Source organism: Chinchilla lanigera, unplaced genomic scaffold, assembly GCF_000276665.1.
Source record: "Chinchilla lanigera isolate Chin_1 unplaced genomic scaffold, ChiLan1.0 scaffold00071, whole genome shotgun sequence".
In the NCBI taxonomy this organism is placed as follows: domain Eukaryota; kingdom Metazoa; phylum Chordata; class Mammalia; order Rodentia; family Chinchillidae; genus Chinchilla; species Chinchilla lanigera.
Genome location: NW_004955472.1, coordinates 3,118,602 through 3,141,141, shown reverse-complemented (window position 1 = coordinate 3,141,141; position 22,540 = coordinate 3,118,602). Strand labels below are relative to the sequence as shown.

The following is a 22,540-nucleotide window of genomic DNA, read 5'->3' as shown; positions in this document are numbered from 1 at the left end:
ACCGCAGGCTGAATGGCTTAATCAACAAAAACTTACAGTCTTACAGTTCTGGAGCCTCCAAGTCCAAGTCAAGTTTCCAGCTGTTGCAGTTTCTGGGGAGGACTCCCTTCTGGCTTATAGATGGCCTTTCCTTCTTGTATGCAACAGAAGAGGGAGAGGGAGAAAGAGCTGGCTTCCTGTGTCTTTTCTTAGAGGGGCATCAATTGTGTAGGGTAAGGGTCTCGTCCGTATGACCTCATTTAATCTTAACTTTTTTTCTCCATGCTATTTTAGGGCTTAAGGTTTCAACATAGAATTTTTTGGAGGATGCAGACATTCAATCCATAACGTGGCACCTTATAAAGTTAATCTCCTTACAATGATCATTTTAAACATTCACATTCTAATGTAAGGTTAGCAACACTGAGAGGCAGGGAAGGTGTTACTAGCTCCATGGTACACAGAAAGGTGGAGTAGCAAGTCGGACATAAGTCTGATAAATGGAAAGTGTCAGAACTTCAGAGCTGATTTTCTCAATCCCAAACTAGGAGACTTCTCTAAAGTTCTAAAATTGATGTGTGGAGTGGGTCTTCACAATTCGTAGACAAGTGTAAATCCCTTTACATTTCTCCATGTCCTTCTCTGCAGTCTCACCCGGGGATCAGCCTAAGCACCGTCCGTGCTCCTCCTGACCTCACGCTGACAGCGCATCTCCTCTGCCTGGGTGCACTGGCCGCGTGAGGACCCGAGGGCTAAGGTGTCGGCCCAGCACCACACGCGTGGCGTGTCAGGCTTGGGCCCAACCCAGCCAGCGCTTCTATTCTGGATCTAAATGGAACTTGGGGCTAGGGGATTGCTTTTATTTCTTTTTTTTTGCTTCGTATCTTTTTAATTTTTTGAACAAATAAAAATTGTATTTACTGTGTATAACATGATGTTTTGAAATAATTGTAGAATGGCTGAATTGAGCTAAACAACATATATTACATCTTTTTTGAGGTAAGAACATGTTTAGTGATTTTCAAGAATAGATTATTAACTATAACTACATTGTACAGTAGCTCTCTTGAATTTATGCCTCCCAAATGAAATTTATATCCTTGACCACCTCACGAATACTCCCCCAGCCCTTGGTAATTACTCTTCTACTCTCTGCTTCTGTGAGTTTGATTTTTTTAGGTTCCACATGTAAGGTGAAGCAGTATTTGTCGTTGTGTGTCTGGCTTATTGTGAAATCCTCCAGGTTCATCCATATCGTCACAGAAGACAAGATTTTGTTCTTTAAGGTCGGATCGTGTTCCGTTCTGCATAAGCACCACACTTGCTGTACCTCCTCATCCACTGATGGTGCGCGGGCCGACTCCTCCTCTTGGCTGTTGTAAATAATGCTGCAGTGCACGGGGAAGTGCACGACCTCTCTTCAGCGTTGGGCTTTGTACCCGCGGGCGTACTTCCTACCCAGGTGTGGGGCTTGGGGATCATACAGTGTTGTTGGTACTTTTCTGAGGTCTCCACACTGTTCTCCGTAATAGCCGCACTGATTAACATTCTCACCCGCAGAGTGTAAGCTCTCCCTTTTCTCCACACCTTCACCTATACTTACCTTTCACCTTTTTATACTGGCCATTCTAACAGGTCTAAAGTGACACTGTGGTTTTAATTTGCAGTTCTGTGACAGGGTGAGCATTTTTTCATATCCGTGTTGGCCTTTTGTATGGTTTCTTTTGAGAAATGTCTGTTCAGGTCTTTTGTTCATTTTTAATTGAATTATTTGACATTTTGTTGTCATTTTGTAAGAGTCCTTTTTATATTCTGAGAATTAGCCCTCACCAAATAAATGTACATTTGGCGAGTATTTCCTCTCACTCTGTAAGTTATCTTTTCATTGTCTCTGTGGCTGCAGGAACTTTGTATTTTGAGGCAATCCTTTTTCTCTAGTTTCATTTCTGTTGCTTGTGTTTTCAGGTTCATATGCAAAAAATCGTTAACTTTGACCGATTTCATGAAGTTTCTCCTCTGTGTTTTCCTCCAGTACATTTACAGTGTTGGGTCTTACATTTTTAAGGCTTTAGTTAATTAAGGCTTCAATTAATTTTGAGTTGATTATTGTGTGTGGAATGAGATAATCAAATTAATTCTTTGGCATGTGGGTTTTTTATTGAAGAAACTGCCCTTTTTCCACTGGCTCTCTTGTCAAAAATCAGTTGCTTATACACGATGGATTCTTTTCTGGACTCTGTTCTTTTCCCTTGGTCTGTGTGTGTGTTTTTATGCCGCTACTTTCTGTTTTGATTGCTAGAGCTTTGTAGTATATTTTGAAGTCAGGCAATGTTGTTTCCAGATTTGTTGGTTTTGTTTAAGATGGCTTTGGAATTTGAAATATGTTGTTGTACACAAATTTTAAGGTTGTTTTTGTTTTTTTTTTTTTAAATCATTGGAAATTTGATAAGGGTTGTACTGAGTCTGTGCATTGCTTTGCGAAGTGTGGACATTTTAATGTTCATTCTTCCGCATATACATGAGCAGTTTCATTTTTTTGTATAACATTAAATTTCATGAATGGCTTATAGTTTCCAGAGTATAGATCCTTGACTTCCATGGTTAAATTGATTCCTAGGCATTATTTGTATCTGTGATAAATGAGATTATTTTCTTGATTTCTTTTTCACCTAGTCTCATTTTTCAGTGTATAGAAATGCCACTGGGGGCCGGGAAGATGGCTCAGCAGCACAGTGCCTGCCTGGCAAGCACAAGGTCCCGAGTTCGAATCCCAGTACCAAAAAAAAGAGAAATGCCACTGATTTTTGTGTGTTGATTTTTGTGTGTTGATTTTTGTACTCTATATTTTTACTGACTGTATTCTGACAGTTTTTTGTAGTGGGTTTCCTAGAGTATTCCATGTGTAGAATCATATCATGTTATAGAATCATGTTATAAACAAAGACAATTTGACTTTTCCTTTCCAATTTAGCCTTCTAGCTCTCTTTCATGGTTGTTCTACCTAGGGTTTCTGGTGCTATCTTGATGTGCAGAAGAATGAAACTAGGTCAGTATCTCTCACCTTTTACTAAAATCAAATCAGAAACAAATGCTGAAACTGCTGGAAGATAACGTAGGAGAAACACTTGAGTCCGTCGGCAGAGGCAAGGACTTTGTGAACAGAACTGCAGTAGCACAAAGGCTAAAAACAAAAATCAACAAATGATATATTTTAAAAGCTGCACAGCAAAGGAAACACTCAACAGAGTGAAGAGGCAACCTAAAAACATCTTTTGCCAGCTACTTCTCTGATAGAGAATTAATACCAAAAATAGATCTGAAAACTCAAAAAAATTAGACCCTCAAACATAATTATCCAATTTAAAGATGGGCCAAAGAGCCTGGCGTGGTAGTACGTGCCTATAACCCCAGCACTTGGGAGGCTGAGGCAGGAGGCTCGCCATGAGTTTGAGGCCAGCTGAGGCTACATAGTGAAATCAAGGCCAGCCTGCACTAGAGTGAGACCTTGTCTCAAAAAAAAAAAAAGACCGAAGAAATGAACAGACACTTCTCAAAAGAAGTAGTACAGACACACCGTCCGTACATGAAGAAATGCTCAGCATCTTCAGCCATTAGGGAAATCCAAAGCGAAACAAGTCCGAGGTTCCATCACTACGAAAGGCTGCCGTCCAGAACACAAGAAACACCACCTGCTAGTGCGGGTACGAGGAAAAGGCCCCCACGTTACTGGTGGGAGTGTAACTAGCGCTGCGTTGGGCAGAAGCACAGTACTGCCTTGGTTCCATGTGCTTCTGTTGGCAAACAAGCGGATGCCAGTCAAAAGCTTCGGCAAGATTTTCCTTCCTTCCTTCTGCAAACTCCACATCAGGTGACAGCACCACAGCCATCCCTCCACACAAACACAAGCGCAGCCGTCCTCCCCAAAACGCTAAACCGAGGCGCCACTGTGTAAGAGTCGGCTTCGTTGTCGTATTCCTGTTCTTCACCGTTGAGAATGACGTTAGCTGTGCGTTTGCCATGTACGACCTGTGTTAGGTTGAGGTACATTTTTACTGTACCTAACTGCTTCAGAATTTTTACCATGGAAGGATACTGAACTTAGTCAAATTGTCTTACCTGTATTGAGATGATCTTCTAGGACTTTTTTTTTGGTCCCTCAGTCTGTTAAATTTTTTGTTTCTTGTTCTGTTAATTTGTGTTTGGTCCCTCAGTCTGTTAAATTTTTTGTTTCTTGTTCTGTTAATTTGTGTTACCAGTTTTATACACTTGAGTATGTTAAATCATCCCTGCATCCCAAAGAAAAACACTGTTTCATCAGAAGAATCCTTTCAACATACACTGCTGAATCCAGCTTGCCGGTGTTTTGCTGTGTGTTTATGTCTGCGTTCGTCGGGTGTGGCACAGTGACGTTCTTGTGTCCTTGTCTGGCTTTGATAGGAGGGTGCTGGCCTCATGCTCATAGCTCCTCTCTGGGTTTTTGGGAGTGTTTAGAAGCACAGCGATTCCTAAAACATTCAGCAGAACTTCAGGCATGAAGCCATCGGATCATGGGCTTTGCTCTTTTTTTTTCCAAGACAGGGTCTTGCCCGAGAGTTTAAGCTGGGCTTGAATTCACCGTCTAGTCCAGCTGGCCTCGAACTTTCAGCAATCCTCCTGCCTCAACTTCCCAAGTGCTGGGATTCCAGCTGTGCGCCCCACACCAGGCTTTCTGAGCTTTTCTTCAATGGGAAGCGTTTTAGTATTGATGCAGTCTCTTGCTGGTTACTGGTTCGTTCTAATAGTCTGTTTCTTCGTGATTCGGTCTTTGTAGTTTGTATGCATCTGCGAATTCATCCATTCCTTCTAGGCTAACTTGTTAGCATACAGCTTGTTCAGAAGCGTCTCATACTTTGTGTTGCTCCCCTTTGGTTTCGTAAAGATAGTGTATGACCAGAAGGACTCCGGAGTCTGTGCACCGGGGAGCCACCGCGTTCAGTGCCTTATCCGTGCAGCGCCTTACCTGACCGCGCGTGCCTTCTTCAGAGACCTACAGCACGGTGCTCATGGGACACAGGAAACGTGGGCTCTCATTAGTTTATCTGAAGTTCAGTTAGTATGAATCCAGTATCTTCAGACAGGAACCAGTTTACAATCAGGCCTTTAATTAGAGACTGAAAATATCACAGTGTTCACTGGCCAAAGCCGTGCAGGTAAGCAAGTCTACAGTCGTAGAGTAAGTTTTATCTGAACCACTTCAAGAACTTCAGAAAGATACACACGGCTGGGACCCTGCTAGGAAGCGCTGGTGAGGGCCGGGCTGACCATGGAGAGCTTAGCAGTACTTGGGCATCCGTCAGAACCTATCTGTTTCTTCGCTCAGGACGTATTAACCTGGTTCCTTCTCGGTTTGAGGGTCTGTGCCTGACAATGGCTTGAATCCATAAATCCATATTCTTCCTTTAGTTTTGGTCAGCTTTCTTGGGCTGAGAGGATGACTTACTTTTATCTAAATTAAATCATTCAAATTTTTGAGGTTTCTCTTCTTCTGAAATAGGTTGCAGTAAATATTCCCTACATGGTAATGAAGTTCTTCAGCAGGAGCACCAAGAAAAGCAGTCAGCTATCAAGAGGTATGAAAAAGGAGCTCCAAACAAACGGACTCGGATAACCCATTTATTGCATGTTGGGAACACTGTTAGTAAAACAAAACAGAGTACTCTGAGTAACCAGTACCAAGCAACTGCTGTGTATCCTGTATCTTTCTTGTATTTTTTGAACTTTGAAAGCCCTCCTGTTTTACAGATGGAGAACACAAACAGAAGCTAGGTAGCTGGTAATTTTTTCCGGCTTCTTGCCAGCACTGCTGCTCATCAGATCCAGCAGAAAATTCGGTGACTGCAACAAATCACCCATTGACCTCCAGGGCTGACTGCTGGGTAGGCGTGGCCTCCAAATAGCCTTTAGATGTTATCGTAAAGATTCCTTGAAAAAGGGTGTGTGTGTTGAACATGAGACTAACGTTTTATGATCTCTGGAGCTTTTATTGTTAGGCCACTGATGGTCCTAATGCATTACAAACTATCTGAATCTGCTCTAGGAAGATGCTTAAATTGCTATAAAGCCTACGGATTAGCGATGCTTCCCCAAACTGAACACAGAATACCTTGGTCTGGTGGGGGTTTCTTGGGGGTGCGGGTAGCAGGAATTGAACTCAGGACCTCGCGCTTACCAGGCAGGCGCTGTGCCACTGAGCTAAATCCCCAGCCCTGGTCTGGTGAAAATAACAAAACTCAGGAAACATATCTCCATGACAGGAAAGCCCCAAACTAAGCTCTCTGAAGCATCAGCAAATGTTATAAGTAGAAAGGACAGCCAGATTAAACCGCTTCATCAGTACCATCCAAGGAACTTAACTGAGAATAATCCAAGCGTTAAACATAACCATTACCAGAAGATGGCTTGAGATGATTATGCAAATAGCAGGTTAAGAGAACAAACTAATAGAAAAAAATGGATAAAGTAAAAAACGAAACCTCAGGAAGTGATATGCCCGCACTAATGAAAGAGGTCTACTGAATGTCACTAACGAAAGATGTCTAATGAGAGATGTTTTATGATTACCATGCTACACACTGCTATGAAGAAAACATGAGTATATATAACTTACATAGATAGACAGACAGACAGACATATAGACAGATACAGTGAGCCCCTGGAATTACCTACACTTTACCAGCAAAGAGGAACCAGTAAGAAGGGAAAAAACTTAAGAAAAAAGCCAAGGGAGAGTTTCAACAGAGGGATACAACAGGGCCCAAAGTAGCGAGAGAAGAAATAAAAGAACCAAGAAGTATCCAGTGGATTGGCAGCCGGTCACTGGTAGCTTTGGAAAGAATTCCAGGAGATCACTGCGGGGAAACCTAGTGTGCAGCAGCTTCAAGAGGGAAAGAGGCACGAAAAAACGTTCAGCTCATTCGTGCTCACATGTACCCAGCGGCTGTTAGGTGCTCACTGGCCAGGGGACAGGAGGGTAGAAACAATTTCACATTTTTCTCCAGTCCTACTGTGAGTTCTCTTGCCCCACGAAGTTTTCAGGGCCACAATTCCCACCTGTGTGCCCTGTATGTGACACAATAGAGATAGCTGAATGCAAACAGGGAAGCTAACTCACATACTCAGTACAGTATGAGCCTTACGCAAAGGTACAGGTGACTGATGGTTGCACCCGCTGGACCACTGCTTCCCTCCGTGACCACGCCCTGTGGCTAAGGACTGGGAGCAGGGGTCACTGAGACAGCTCCTTAGCATCGAACTGTATCTTCTCAAGAGGAAAGTCCTTCCACCTCGGATACTGTTTCTGAAGTCCAGTGACAGTATCCTCCACCACGAAACTCTCAATTTTGATGACTGGGATCTCAAACGTCTTGTACCTCACACGGATTCCCCAGTCGTGGCCGCAGTTCTCTCTGGCACAGAATATCTTTTCTTTCTTTTCAAAGCCTCCATAGCTCCGTGGCTTGGGGTGTGGTTTACGCACAAAGCACTTCTTAAAAGCGTCTCCAATGACAGTGTAGTGGGATTCCTGCGTGAAGGGTGGGACAGCAGAGAAGGTGTCAGCAGCAGTGCACAGCTGTAACCTCAAAGCATCCCACCATAATCTGAACTGAAGAGCAGGGGGCGTCCTTACTTTACAGTTGGGGAAAGACGGAAATAATGGAGTCACCTGTAGGCCGGATCAGGACCCATTTATATAAGTTCCTGACTCATACATATTCGAGTTGTGAACTTTCAGATACAAATGGACCTCGCACTACAAACATTCGTGGACGCAAACCTGGCAGAGGGGCTCACATGCTGCAGCAGTTCACGGGTCTACCAGACACAGCTGTGCTGCTGTGTGCTTGCTCTAGCGGATGTGTTTGGATTTTTTGTGCTTTACACTGTATATTTGTGTCAAGTGTGTAAGACTCACTTTGTTGGACTTCTGAAGGAATCTGACTTACGGACTTGACCTCTTACACAGCAGGGAAAGGAAGTACTTCTACACATTTGACTCAGTTTCCCAAAATGCCAATATTTTACATACCTTAGTATATTTGTTAAAACTAAGAAAATAACACCTGTACATTACTAGTAGATAAACTACTGATTTTTCTACTAAAATCTATCTGCTCTAGGACCTAATCGAGGATACCACATTGCATGCAGCATAGCCATTATTTTTAATAATAATTTAAGTGGCAGCATTTGTTTGCTTTTGGTTTTTTTTGAGATAAGGTCTCACTACATAATGCAGGCTAACCTTCAACTCACTAAGTAGCCCAGGCTGGCCTCGAACTCACAGTGATCCTCCTGCCTCAGCCTCCCAAGTGCTAGGATTACAGGCATAAGGCACCACGCCTGGCTCATGGCAACATTTTAAAACTATATTTGTATCTTTAATTGACAAGCAATTGTATTCACATATGAGATGCAGTGTGATAATCTGTGTACAAGGGGTAATGCTCAGTGTAATTAACATTTCCATTTCCTTAAACCTTTGTCATTTCTGTTATAAATCCTCAAACTCCTCACAGGACAGTTAGACACGAAGGCGCTGAGGAAGTCGCTCCCTTTCACCCATTTAATTTCAGACAGCACCCTAGGGCCCTCTTCATCCCACCGTCCTGAGACAGCATCACTAACAAAACCCCAGGTTATCTCCGATCCAGGTCGGAGCGTAGTGGAGCCCTCAGCCAGCCCCGCGTCCCCTCACCCTATTCCAACCTTACTGACAGTTTACGAATATGCACTCCCTCGCACGCATCTCATTAAGAGCAGAGTGAATTCTGGGAGGAGCGTGCATGTTGAGAATCCCTGGGAGAGGACACCGACCCTGCCGATCAGTCACACGTAGAGACTCGGGCAGCACCCGGGCAAATCCTTCAATCCAGGAGCCCGAGTGCTCTGGGGCTGCTGCTGTGTGCTGCGCTGTGCTGTGTGCAGCCGCTGCTCTGCGGTCCCGGCAGCGCCACTTCACTCCGTGCCCGGCTTTGCTGACCCGGCCCTGCCCTAAGCACAGCTGCCCGCGAGCTCCAGGAAGGCGGCCGCTTCCCACTTGTCGGGTGCGGACCGCTCCTCACGCCCGAGAGCCAGGGCGCCGCCGCTCGCTGCCCCAGGGAGACGCTCTCACGCAGCGCCGTGTGCTCGTGTCAACAGGATTATCCACCGTGCTAAGGAGCCCTGGAACTCACTGCCTCTAACGGTGTTGGGTACCTGTTCCCGGCCGCTCCTTAGCCCTCCGCGCTGCCATTTCCAGCCGCTAGCAATCAGCAGTGTGTTCACTGCTTCTGCAGGATCAGCTTTTTTAGCTCCCCGTATAAGCAAGGTGTGGTATTTTTTATACACACGGTCCAGGGCCACAATAAGTCAGAGTATTCTGCTCCGCCCCCCACCCCCGGTACTGGGAATCGAACTCATGACCTCGCACTTGCCAGGCAGGCGCTGGCTGCTGAGCTAAATCCCCAGCCCCAAGTCAGAGTATTCTTACATTTCACCAGCAGACAGTGAAAAACCAGGAACTTGCTGTGAAAAGGCTGCGTACCTCTATCACTCGTATGTCAGCCGTGTGGCATGCCAGGACTTTGCACTTTCCACAGAGCAGTCTTTTATTTTCCTTATCAGGGACAAGTTCTGGTTTTGGTTGGCTATCTCTGATAAGTTTTTCTTGATTCTGTATACGGTGAATCTACATGCCAAAAGAAAAGCCTCGTAAAGTCATCCAAGCAAAACCAGCACATGTACAGATAAAGCACACACACACACACACACACACACAGCGACATATGTTTATAACCATTCATATGCAACTTCCACGACCATGCAATACCTATCTGTAAAAATCTCCCATGATTTTACTGGTTCTCCTAACTTCATTATCCAGTCTTCCAACGCCTTCCTCAAAGACATCCATAAAAAGCCCAAAGACGTGCATCCAATAGTCATATAAACCATGCTTTCTACTGTTAACAGTTGGCAAAACTTCACAGAGGTGCACAGAACGGACTGTCTCCGGCGTCATCGCACCCACGGCAGCCATAAACCACGGCAGAACGGAAGGGAAGCAGCCCCCACCAGCTGAAGTACTTTCTCCCTTCCAACCACAGAGCACACTGCTGAGCTCTGTACATTTAAATGTGTATGCAGTGTGACTGTTCTAAGTCAAAACTTCGGCCTTGGCTACAAACATCCCAGAACCCCGGACGTTATCTATAAAAGATTCCGAAGGGTGAAGAGAGGAAGAAAGACCAGCCAGGAACCCTGCAGCCCTGGGAATAGAGTGCTGGTCCCCTCCCCGGGTTTTCTCTTCACCGGGCATATCCAGGGCTTGCACATGAAGAACTTGGGCCTGAAACACCTATGGGCAAAGACAAAAAAGTTTCAAGGAAAGCCTGCTTTCTCTTGCCAAAGGACCAGGAAAGTGCAGTGTAGCAGACAGGAAACTTATATAGACAACAACTGCTGTGATCCACGAGAGAAAAGAGAAGAAACCTGCCCCACCTGCACTCACGCCCGCACGCACCACGCGGGAACCTGATTCTCCACCTTCCCAGGCTGCAATAAGGTGTCCCAGCGTCTGGGCACATGGGGAGCCAGGAAGACTGGCACTGTCGCCCCTCACCCGGGGTGCCGGTAAGACCGTGTGGGGACAGAACTCCCACCTCCCCCAGCAGCAGCCAGCAGAGCGCCCCCTGCTGTCATCCAAAAGAGGCCGAGCAGAGATCTAGATGTCTGCCTCTACGTGCGTGCCGTGCGTCAGTCTATCTCTGTGTGTGCAGTGCTGCTGTCTACCTCTGCGTGCGTGCCGCGGTCTGTCTGTCTCTGCGTGTGTGCTGCAGTCTGTCTGTCTCTGCGTGCCGCGGTCTACCTGCCTCTGCGTGCGTGCCGTGCTGCTGTCTGCCTCTGCGTGCGTGCCGCGGTCTATCTGCCTCTGCGTGCCGTGCTGCTGTCTGCCTCTGCGTGCGTGCCGTGGTCTGTCCGCCTCTGCGTGCGTGCCGTGGTCTGTCCGCCTCTGCGTGCGTGCCGTGGTGTGTCTACCTCTGTGTGCGTGCTCTGCGGCTGTTTACGTGCGTGCAGTGGTGCTGTGTAAAAAAAACAACAACAGAACAGCTAACACAGAAGGTTGAATAATGTGTAGACTCTCCTAATATAAAAAGTCTGGAATTTTTAAAAAATCAAGTAACACTTATAACAGGCACAGAAAGATCTCCAACTGAATGAAACAATGCAATCAGTGGATGTGAGTACCAAGATGACCAAGATACTCATCTGACAATATTTTAAAGCTGCCATAATAATGCTTCCATAAGCAAAGATACTTCAAACATGAAAAAATATAAATGGTCACAGTAACAAATAGAAAGTTCAGTGGATGAGCTCAACAGAAAAATGGAGGGGACCAAGAAAAGAATCAGATAATAGAAATGAACCATCCTGAACAACAGAAGAAAACAGACTAAAAAAAAAGTGGGCAGAACTTTAGGGCCTATAGGACCATTTAAAAAACAAGTAAATCAATTTGAGCACAGTGGTGCACGCCTGTAATCCCAGCTACTCCGGAGGCTGAGGCAGAAGGATTGCAAGTTCTAGTCTAGACTGGGCAACTCAGTGAGACCTTGTCTCAAAGTAAATAAAAAGCAATGGGGATGCAGCTCAGTGGCGAGCACTTTGCCTGCCCATATGAGGACTTAAGTCCAATCCTCAGTACCAGAAAGAAAGAAAAATGATCATATCACAGAAGTCCTAAAAGGAAACAGAGAGCAGAACTTTAAAGGTATTCAAAAAACTCATGGTTGAGCTGGGCATGGTGGCATATACCTATAATCCCAGATACTCAGGAAGCTGAGGCAGAAGGATTGCAAGTTTGAGACCAGCTTGGGCAGTTTAGTGAGACCCTATCTCAAAATGTAAGGGCTGAGGAGGCAGCTCACTGCAAAGGACCTTGGTTCAATTTCTGAGTTCATGCTTCTGTGTTACAAAAGAAATTACAGTATAATTAAGGTCACCATGGAGCAGGTATGCCACTCTGAGATATGGTCCATACCTACAAGTAAACATTCCAGCACCTGCCCTGTGACCTGGGAGCTCTTCTCTAACAGCAGAGAGAGATCTGAGGGACAGACAAAGAGCTGTGTCTTGCAGTACCAGGGTGTGGTCCTCAAGATGAACTGTCAAGAGCGAATCTAGCTGAGTTTGCCCTTTCGATGTAAAAAGAACTTCAGGTATTAGCTCCAGTAAAATGTATTTTAATCTCACTAACACTTAAAATGCTAATTTTAGCTAGAGCTGTATAGCTCAGTAGTGGATTGCTTATCTAACATGTGAAACCCTGGGTTCATCCCCAGCAGCACAGACCCAGAGACCCACAGACAGACACACACACAGTCGATGAATTTCAAATGCTCACTACAGGACCAAACTTTAAACTTACTGCTCTGACACAATATTCCAAACAATATGCTAAAATACACCACCCATGCTCATGTTCCATTTGTTCTTTATGATGAGACCCTAAGGGAGTACACAGATAAAAAGACTTACTCTTTCTTGAAATATTGCTTCATCCCATGTCTGAAGTCTTGAGATAGAGTCATTCATCATTTGTTCCTTGTACAAATTTATATTTTCTTTGGCAATTACATCAGCATTACTGCTCAGAAGATAGCACTTGCTACCTTTTGCTCTTCCTCTGCCTACCAGGAAATAAATATTTTTGGGGTTTTTGACTTAAAATTGTGATACAGTAAGAGAATAGATGAAAAGACAGATATTCCTAGAATTTAATTACAGTCAATGAATCCTGCTTCCTAGGGAAGTCCAACTGTTAGAGCAGATCAAGTGCAGGTAGGTCTGCCTCCGCACGTTACACATGCAGATAAATGGGCAGCCCACCTTAGGCTGGCTTTCCTGGGGTCTCTCGTATGCAGTGTGATTGGACAGCCAAACTCTCAGCAACACTGCTTTAAATATAATCCAATATGGACGCTCAGTATGACTCTGCACAACCGACGGTGAATAATGCAGATCCTCCCTCAAGAGCCTTTTAGGTAATGGGGAGACGTGTTCACAACCACCAGCAAACAGATGGAAAACCGCAAGCGTTCTTATATAGAGAAGGTTATTGGCATGCGAGAGGTTAATCTAATGGGGGATCAGGTCAGGTGAGAGGAAGGCGGGGGAGAAGTGAGTGCACAGCAGCAGCACATGGGCAGTTCCTTAAGCTGGAGAAGCAGATGAAGCATGGCGGGCTGAACTGGACAAAAACAGCGGAGAGGGCGCGAAATGGGTTGGGCAGGGAAATGGGTGCACGGATTTTGAAAACTCCCAAACAGCAAGCGAACTAGGGAGCCACTAGGGTTTCTATAACATTCAGGGAAAGCAACGTGGCAGCTGTTCTTACGGAAATTGGAAAAGGAAGGGCGGGGGGCAGGAGGAAGACGAGAGAGGCGACTCTGCAGTCCGGGTGGGACAGGACTCTGGAGCATTTCTTCCGGACAAGAGGGAGCCCTCAGCCCCACAAGTGTGGAAATTCTACACAGTGACCAACAAAGCCCCAAGCCAAGGTGGACGTGAGCCAGCCCGGGCACGGGGGCAGCACCGTGAACAGGGATCACAGCAGGGTGTGAGTCAGCGGACGAAGCCGTCACACCTCAGTCCCGACCTTCGGGGCCAGTGATACGAGAGGCCACTCCTCCACCGGCCACAACTTGTGGCTCAGCAAGGACGAAGGCACAAGTGACAGACACACTAGGCACACAGAATGGGGGCCGTGTGGGAAGGGCGTGAAAGCGTCTCACCTCTGGTTTGGATCATCCTGATGACGTTGCCCACGTACTCGTACAGGATAACCAGGTTGCACTGAGCAATGTCAATGCCCTCGTCAGCAACCGAGGTGGCAATCAGAATATTATCTCCATTGGCTCTGAATGTATCCAACACGCACTTCTGCGCTGGGAGGGTCATTCCTGTGTCAGAGCAAGAGAGTGTTACACAACTCGCCAAAGAAGGCAACCGCCCCTTGAAAATCTGGCTACCAACTATGGAATGCTTATTACAGGCTAGGTACTGATCTCTGCTTTATAGTCACGATCTTCCGATAACCCTAGGCAGTAGGATCCCTTCCTGTGCCTGTCTTAGAGAAGATGTTCAGAGCGACCTGTAACACTTGAGACTCTGTCACAGTACCCCGCAGAGCTCCAATCTCAGTTCTGACGCTTACTAGCGGTGCGGCTTCAGCCCTGTCATTCCAAAACAAATGCTGAAATAGGACGTTTTTGCAAAAATATCAACATCTACTAGTAATTCCTAAATGTGTACAGGAGTTTACAGCTGACAAAACATTGTCACAGCTGATCCGGGGAACTTCACGAGCCTTGTGAGGTCAGCGGCGAAGTGCCAGGATTCCCCTTTATAAACACCAGCCTGCAGACTCTGGTGGTGAGGTAAGCAAATGAGCTAACAAGTGGGAGAAGCGAGCCTCGAACCTAAGTCTAGGACCCAAACAGTGGCACCGGGTGTGTGCCGCCCCCGCAGCCTTCCACCCCCGCCCTTTCTGGAACCGTTCCGTCACACTCCCAGGGTAAATGCGGGGGGGTAAGGGCGTTCACTACCATGTCCTCTATCAAAGCATCAGCGCTGTCTGTTCACAAAAGCCTACTTCCTTCTGCTCCTGGGAACAAAGCTAAATTATAAATCTCAGCCTCTCTCACCTTGAGATGAGGCCTGTGGCTAAATTCTCATTAATGATATGCAGGTGGAAATAATACCCGCTTCTTCCAAGCCTGACCCTAGAATATTCTCATTCCTTATCGGTGGGCAAGGTGAGGTCACAGCAGAAGCTCGGAAAGCCCCGAAGACAGGGCCATAACGAGGAAGGAGCCGAGTCCGTAAGTAAGTGGAGGTACGCGGAGCAAAGGCCTGCGCCCCCTCGTCTAGCTGGACCATGACGTAGCAGCAATCACTTTCACTGTGTTATGTCCTTGGGGATTGCTGCAGCATCAGAGTACTCTGACTTATCTAAAAGCCTGGTCGCCTGGCGAGAGCTACTGGGTTAAAACAAGCACGCGAACCACACTGAGTCAATCAGATTCTCCCTCTCGGAATCTGAAATTGGGATTTTGCAACAGGCAGTACCCTGGGAAGGGAGGGCGATGCATGAATGACGAAGCAGAGAGCGCAACCCAGGAAAGGAAAAAAGAGACAGATGTGCAAGACTCAGACAGCTTTCCAGCCGCAGCTGCAGTTGCTCACGAAGCCCAAGTACACGTCCTGCGGGCGGGCTCCATGCGCCATGACCGGCCCCGCAGCTCGCCCTCATTCCGTGGACGGGCCTGCGCGCGTTTCCGCTAACTGGAGGAAAGGACTTGTCTAACAAGTCACACACTGCTTTCTCATACTCTGTGACCCTGGAGACTAAAAGTAAACCATTTGAATGCAGAGTGAAATCGGGTGCGGTACTCACCCAGTTCGTTTGATTACGGCAATGCCCAAAATGGTAAGGAATACGCACACATAAACTCAAGCTTTTAAAGGGCCCACTACGGGGCTGGGGATTTAGCTCAGCAGCACAGCGCCTGCCTGGCAAGCGCAAAGTCGAGAGTTCAATTCCCGGTACCGGAGAAAAACAAAAAAACAAACAAACAAAAAAGGCCCACTAGACCCAGCTACGGTTAAGTACTGGTTGAGTCACGTTATGATCTCTACTCCTCACAGAGGAGACCTGCCTCAGGCAAGCGGAGAAGTTCACATTACCTCTTTTACTTCGCTGGCAATGGGGTCCCGGTTTTTAAAAAGACCCTTCCAAGCTTATAAATTAATCGTAATTCAAAGTCATAAAAATGTAAGTGCAGTCAATTTTTAGAAAGTTTCTTAAAAATCAGTCCTTGTGTACTACTGATTTTACTTTGCAGTTTCCTGTAAAGAGCTTGTAAAAGCTCTTGGATTTTTTTTAGTTGAATAAACACAAGACTGGCACGATGTGAAAGGAAGAGGAATAGGCCAGAAAAAAATTTAGGCAAAATCATCTCCGTGTGTCTATTCACAACCAAACGTTTACTTAGAAATTGCAGGTTACGGTTTGTCAGCTAAGAATATGATGGTTCGAGACCCCACTCTTACCCCAGCCCCTATTTTTGAAAGAAGCATCTGAGTGGGAAGCCCAGGTTCGGTGGGACGAGCGAGACCTGGATGCCGCAGGAATGCAGAGGGGCCTCTGTCAGTTTACGGAAGGGGGCGTGGCGTCTGGCAGAGGCCTAAGGCCAGAGGACTTAGAATTCCAACCACATTAAGATGGTACTGGACTTCATGTATAAGCCACATTTTCAAAAACCTGAATCTACAATTTACACTCATGAAGTTTAGAGATTCTCTATGGGGGAAGGACAGGCAGGACGGCTGAGGGCTAGGAGGGCGGGGAAGAGGCTGGTAAGAACTATACACAAAACTACATGAGAGCAGCGTGAGGACCTGTCATGCAGCTCACAGAGTACTGCGTGCAATACTCTTCCGAGGGGTGGGAACACAGCTGTGTGGAAGCATGGGGGAGAGGTGACTCCCCCAAATCCCAAGGCACAGTGTACTTATCTCGCCAGGTTTTAGAATTGTTTATTTAGACTTTTTAAACTGTAAAAGTTGTATTATACCAAAGGGTTGTGTGTCTGCTGTTTAGTAAAGAAGAACAATATAACAGAAACATAGTGTTTCTATTTTCAGTTAATCTTACATTTGTTAATGGAGAATCCGGGCATAGAGAAACACTCTAACAGTATTTCAAAAACTTTGACTTGCCTACAAAATACATCAGAGGGGGTAGTTTACTACAAAGAAAGACACCAGTGTGATAACGGTGTTTGAACAATGCGATGGCTTTTTTTTCTTTAATGAAACAGGGTCTCTTTAAATTGCCCTGGCTGGCCTTGAAATTGTCATCCTCCTGCCCCAGCCTCCTCAGTAGCTGGGCATGTTCCACCACGCCTGACAACGTGACGGCCTTCTGATGCATCAGCTGTGCTAGCTGAGCCACAGTTTCCCGTTGTTCCTCTAAATCCGGATTGCAGGGATTCTGCAAGTGCGATTACAGTCCCTAATCAGCTGACTTTAAATCAAAAGGCAGGCCGCACCTACCCAGCAGAGCTTTTTACAGACTTTGGCTCTTCCTGAGCTCGGAGATTTCAAACAGCTCCTGCTTATGGGTTCCACGCTACTACGGATGTTTCCTTCCAGATTCCTTGCCCTACAGATCTGACTACTTGGCCAGCCAAACTGTGCAGGTCACTTCCTTTCAGGAAACCTCTGTGTAGTCACGAATGTAAAGACATGTGTAAACACACACACCATATTTAGGTATAATACCTTACTGATTTTGCTTCTCTGGGTTAAACCCTGACTGATAGAAATGTTAATAAAGAATCTGAATACATTATATGTTTATATCTATTATGCAAAATCTAATTGACTATGTATAAGTACCTGTTTTATCATTTGTTTTGCCACGTCCAGTCAATATGCCAGGCTTTAGAAAATTAAGTGCAGGATTTTCTTCAATCCATTTTTTTAAAGCCTAAAAGTGAAAAACAATTATCAATTTGCCACTACTAGTAAATCTTTCATATTGATTCAACATTGAAATATATACAAAAAAAGAGCAGTGCTAAAGTTAACAGATGGATTTCAGAGTGACAAACCTTCTTGAGCTCTAGGAAATAATTAACTCTGCAGTATACACCTTGCAGCCCATTATGATTTAATCTTCAAGATATATCGTAAATAAAAAAAGGAAAGTTCATAGAGTAAGTCTGCTCAACAAGGCTTTAGGACACAAGATCTGTACATAACAAAATCAACTGTATTTCTACATATTAGCAACAAACAACTGGAATTTGAAAAATTTTAAAGTATCACTCATAATAACATTGAGAAAATTAGAACGGAAGTATAAGCCTAATAAAATATAGAATCCCTATGCTGAAAATCATGCAACATTTACAAAAGAAGCCAAAGATGTGGGAGGCAGCCTCCCAGGTAGCTCTCAGTGACTTCCACCTCCTACATTGAAATCACTGTGTAATCCTCTCCCTTGAGCGTAAACTGAACTTAGTAACTTGCTTCTATTACAGACATGATGGAACACCAGTTCCAAGATGAAGTTACAAAATGTGTCTGGCTTCCAAATTACACAATCTTTCTCCCAGTCTTTCTGGAATCACTTATCTAGGGGAAGCTACCTGCCACGCAGGGAGGCAGGCCTGTGGGAAAGCTCGCATCAGGGAACCTGGAAGCACATCTTGTGAGGCCTCCCAGCAGACATGTGAAGGGAGCTTGGAAGTTGACCTTCCCCCAAACAATCCCCCCACGACTGCAGCCGTGGCCAGCGCTGCGACTGCCGCCTCATGAGAGACCTCGCGCCAGAACGGCCCCGCTTCGTTGTTTCCGGATTCCGACGCCTGGACATTATAACCTAGCAAGTGCTTGCTGTTTCCTGACACTAAGAGTTGAGGTGCTCTGTTACTCAGCAAGAGATGAATAATACAGAAGCCCTACCTAAATGAGAGCTATATTACAGTAAAGGAAACTGGAAAACACAATACCGTTAAGGGGTCATTTCTCCCAGATTAGTCTATAAAGTCAAGGCAATCCCGATAAACTTAAGCAGACCTTTTCCACAGATGAGGACATCTGATTTTAAAACGTATATAGAAAGGCAAGGACACGGCTAAAACATCATGAGAACAAGGTTAAAGCCCTCGCACTGCCTCATTTCAAGACTTCCACCTAAAAGGAGAAGGTAAGCAGAGAACATCAGAATGAAGAACAGGATCCCGGAGCCCGGCCCCCCGCTCCCCAGCGATCAACTCTGTGAGGGCGGGCCCCGAGCAAGGGGCGCCATATTGCTAAATTTTTTCAAATAGTCAAAAGAAACGACTTCCTGTGAGTCACAGTCATCAGAGCAGTACCGGATGGGCTGAAGGACAGACATACAGATCAAAGGAACACAGTAAAAAATACAGAAATAGACCCATGCAAACATAGGCAACTGATTTTTCTTACAAAATTCCTACGGCAACTCCATGAAGGAGGGACAGTCCTGTCAACATACGAGGCTGTAAGAACTGGAGGCTGAGATTCAAAGAGAAAAAAAATGGCATCAACCCAACTGTCACACCTGATTCAAAAATGAATCCAAAATGGACTGGAGGCCTAAATATAAACTGTAGAACTATAAAAATTCTAGATTATAACACAGAAAAGTCTTTGTGACCTTAGGTAAGCAAAGGGTTCTGAGATATAAAAGCCACTGACAGAGCCAGGGATATAGCTCAGTGCCACAAGTGCCTGTCTGGCAAGTGCAAGGTCCTGAGTTCGATTCCCAGTACCAAAAAAAAAAAAAAAACCACCAACAAAATACAGAAAAAATTTATAAACTGCGCTTTATCAAAACTTACAACTTTCAGTCTGCAAAAGATACTATTAAGATCACAAAAACTAAGCCACTGGCTGGAAGAAAATGTTTGCAAATCGCAGGGCTCACAGAGAATGTTTTAGCAGAACAGAAAAAGAATATCCAAAAATTCAACAGTAAGACGGTACCTGATTTTTAAATGGGGAAAAAAAAAAAAAGAACACACACAGCACCAAACAAAATACAGAGATGGCTAATGAGCATATGAAAGATTTTCAACCATTAATCGTTAACAAAGTACAAATCAAAGTCCCAGTAAGACGCCATTATACCTCCACAGATCAGCTAAAATGTTAAAACTGGAAGGAGGAGGACGGCAGCACAGAGCACAGGAGCAGACACCACAGTCTGTCCAGGGCCTGAACTCACGACACCTGGAAACAATGAAGAGAAGAGAAGAGAAGCCCTGGCAACTCAGAAAAAGCCACAGAAAAACTAGAAACCACAGAGAAAGTAGGGAAGCCGAAGAAAATGCAGGGAAAAGAAGCAAGCGGACTGGAACCCTAATCTCGGCTCCTGGGGAGGGTGGCCTATCTTTGCGAACACGAGGTAAACCTAGAGAGGGTCAGCGGCCCCAGGGAGACAGACCAGGCCAGCAGCACTGGCCTCGAGAAGGCACACACTGTAAACTGCAAAAACAGCATAGGGATGTTGTTCCCCGCCCTGTGGCCTCCCGGGCACCAGGGGCCCTCCCTCCAGAGGCACCTCTGAGAGTGCCTTCTTGCACAGGACGGACACAGTGCGGAAGAAGCCCATTGCTCTGCCCACCACACGTGAGAGTGACTAACCAGGAGACACTGGGAAACGGACTGGTTAAGCCTGAGCTACTCCAGCTATCGGAAGCCGCAGAACTAAACTTCAGGGTTTCCAGGGTCATCCTACCACGAGTGGCTGGGGAACAGTCACAAAGCACTGCTGCAGAGGGCAGGGGGTAGGAACAGATCCCCTGAGAAGTTCAGGCTTGGTGGGAAGGACGGGGCGCAGGGGGCCCCTCTCCTTCCGTGGTGAGAAGCCAGGCTGGTCCCATGTGGTTTGTGGAAGGCTGGGTCTGGAGGCGGGGCACTGCTCTGCTCGACTGCCTCCCCGCACGGAGCTCAGCGGCGCTGGCTCTCCCCGCCGGCCGAGACAATCAGGGAAATGCCTCCGCTGGGAAGGCGGTGACAGCCCGAGGTGTACAGACGGGGCTTCTGCAGCAGGAAGGGCTCCTCACAACCTCACAGGTCACAAAACTAGGCAGAGAAAGCAGTGACCTGGGGTACACACGGGCACACAAAACCTGGGAGCAGCTGGAGGGACACAGCCCAAGAAAGCTGGGGCAGGGCTCAGCGCTCCCCAAAAACGTGGGTGTGGACACAGCAGGACCTCCTGCCCGTCGGTCACACCTGGTGGGTTCCGGCACTGCAGGCCCTGGGAAGAAACCCACATCCCAACACACGGGGGCGTTTTTAGGACCCATTTCTTTTTCTTTGTTTCCTGGAGTTTTTCTTTTTCCTTTTTGTTTGCCATCTTTTTTTCTGTTACTTTTATGTAATCCTATTAATTTTCTTCTACTCTTTAATTTGATCCCTCATCTCACTTCTCTTTCCTTATTTTCCTTTTATTTTTGAAATTACATTTCTTTCATTTTCCCCTTCCCCACTCTATTTTTATTAGTACTACAATTAAGCTTTATTAATCTTTAGATGCCTACTTAACTGTACTTTACTGCTGAAGTGTTTTCTATGGTTAGAAAACACTGCATGTCGTGGATATTCACTGCATGCCAGTATTTGTTTTGCCTTTGCGCTGTATTATTACTGCAGATCTCTTTCCTACTGTTAAAGGTAGCACAGTGGTAGTTTTTATTGGTTTTTACGGTATGTCAGTACCCAGTTCACCTTTGACTCTATAACTGTTGCTGATTTCTTTGCTATTGCCAGAAGTGGCATAATTGTTGGTATTAACTGATTTTTACTGTATGTCAACACCTAGTTTGTCTTTGTGTTATCAAAATTACGATCGTTCATTTCCAGAGAACTGGGTGCTAGGCCAGTTATACTCCACCTTTTCCCTCCCCAAGTTAAAGAAGGTGGTTGGATCTTGAAAAAGGCATGGCTTATATTCTGCCACACCTAGAGTTTAGCACCAGAAACCAGACACTAAAGACATCTCCATACTAGCAAGAAGTCCACTTTAACCAACACCAAACCCTCAGGAGAAAAAGAAAGAGAAGAAGTGCAGCGATCCCTCAGTTGTTGAACTCAATTCATTCCATAAACACTGACAAGTTTGAGAACTGAACCTATTTTTCCCATAAGAAATAATGGAAAACCAATTCATTGGTTCTGAGGCCCAAAATTACACTTATAAATTCATTTTTCCAGGACTTTAACAAATTTTGCAATAATTCCTTTTTTTAACTCTACTGTCAACTTCCCTCCTGGCTTTACTGCTGGTATCACTAACCTCTGGAGCCATGGTATGGTATTTTATGCAAATAAAGGGCAAGAAAAGCACAGTGACAAATGTTCTAACACACTAACACGAGCACCACATGCTGTCCGGGTGGGAGCGGCGCTTACACTGGACCGTCACCCCTCTGTCCGCGGTGGGACGCCATGCGGGGTGCACTTTCGACCTGTACGGGTTTTTTCAAGTTGGAGTTTCAGTTCAACTCTCAAGCAATTACGAACGCTAAGCAGATTTTTTTTTCAAAGTTTGCTGTTTAAGTCGTGGAAAGTTTGAGCCTGGAGCTGTTTGACCATCGAGGTATCACTGTAAGAGAAAACAAGGCAACAAAAGGCCTCCAGAAACTCCCATCTCCCCCAAGGGATTGTCGGGACACTGAGGAGCAGGAAATCAAAAGTCAAATAGCTGAATTATAAAACAAGATAAACATGATAAACAGAAGACAAAAAAAAAAAAAAAAGGTTGGCTCACTCCCGGCCTCGTAGTTCCCCAAAAGGAGGGCTTCCAGCACACAGGGAGCCTCCAGCGGGGAGCGCTGGTCTTCCAGCTGGCTAGCTTCCTGCCTTGTAGGCCTCCGCAGGGAGGGCCCCTGGTGCCCGGGAGGCCACAGGGCGGGGAACACTGGCCCTTGGGCCGGCC

At 45.8% G+C, this 22,540-nt stretch overlaps 1 protein-coding gene across 1 annotated transcript in view; it reads right to left on the bottom strand.

The window, feature by feature from the left end:
• Positions 1-5,617: 5,617 nt before the first annotated feature.
• Positions 5,618-22,540, bottom strand: part of Ddx58 (DEAD (Asp-Glu-Ala-Asp) box polypeptide 58) — a gene marked incomplete at its 5' end in the record, with an annotated part of 41,630 nt that continues 24,707 nt past the window's right edge. The window contains 5 exon segments of the mRNA XM_013522945.1: positions 5,618-7,540; positions 9,542-9,685; positions 12,538-12,689; positions 13,794-13,961; positions 17,464-17,554. Coding sequence (XP_013378399.1) covers positions 7,244-7,540; positions 9,542-9,685; positions 12,538-12,689; positions 13,794-13,961; positions 17,464-17,554 — 852 coding nt within the window.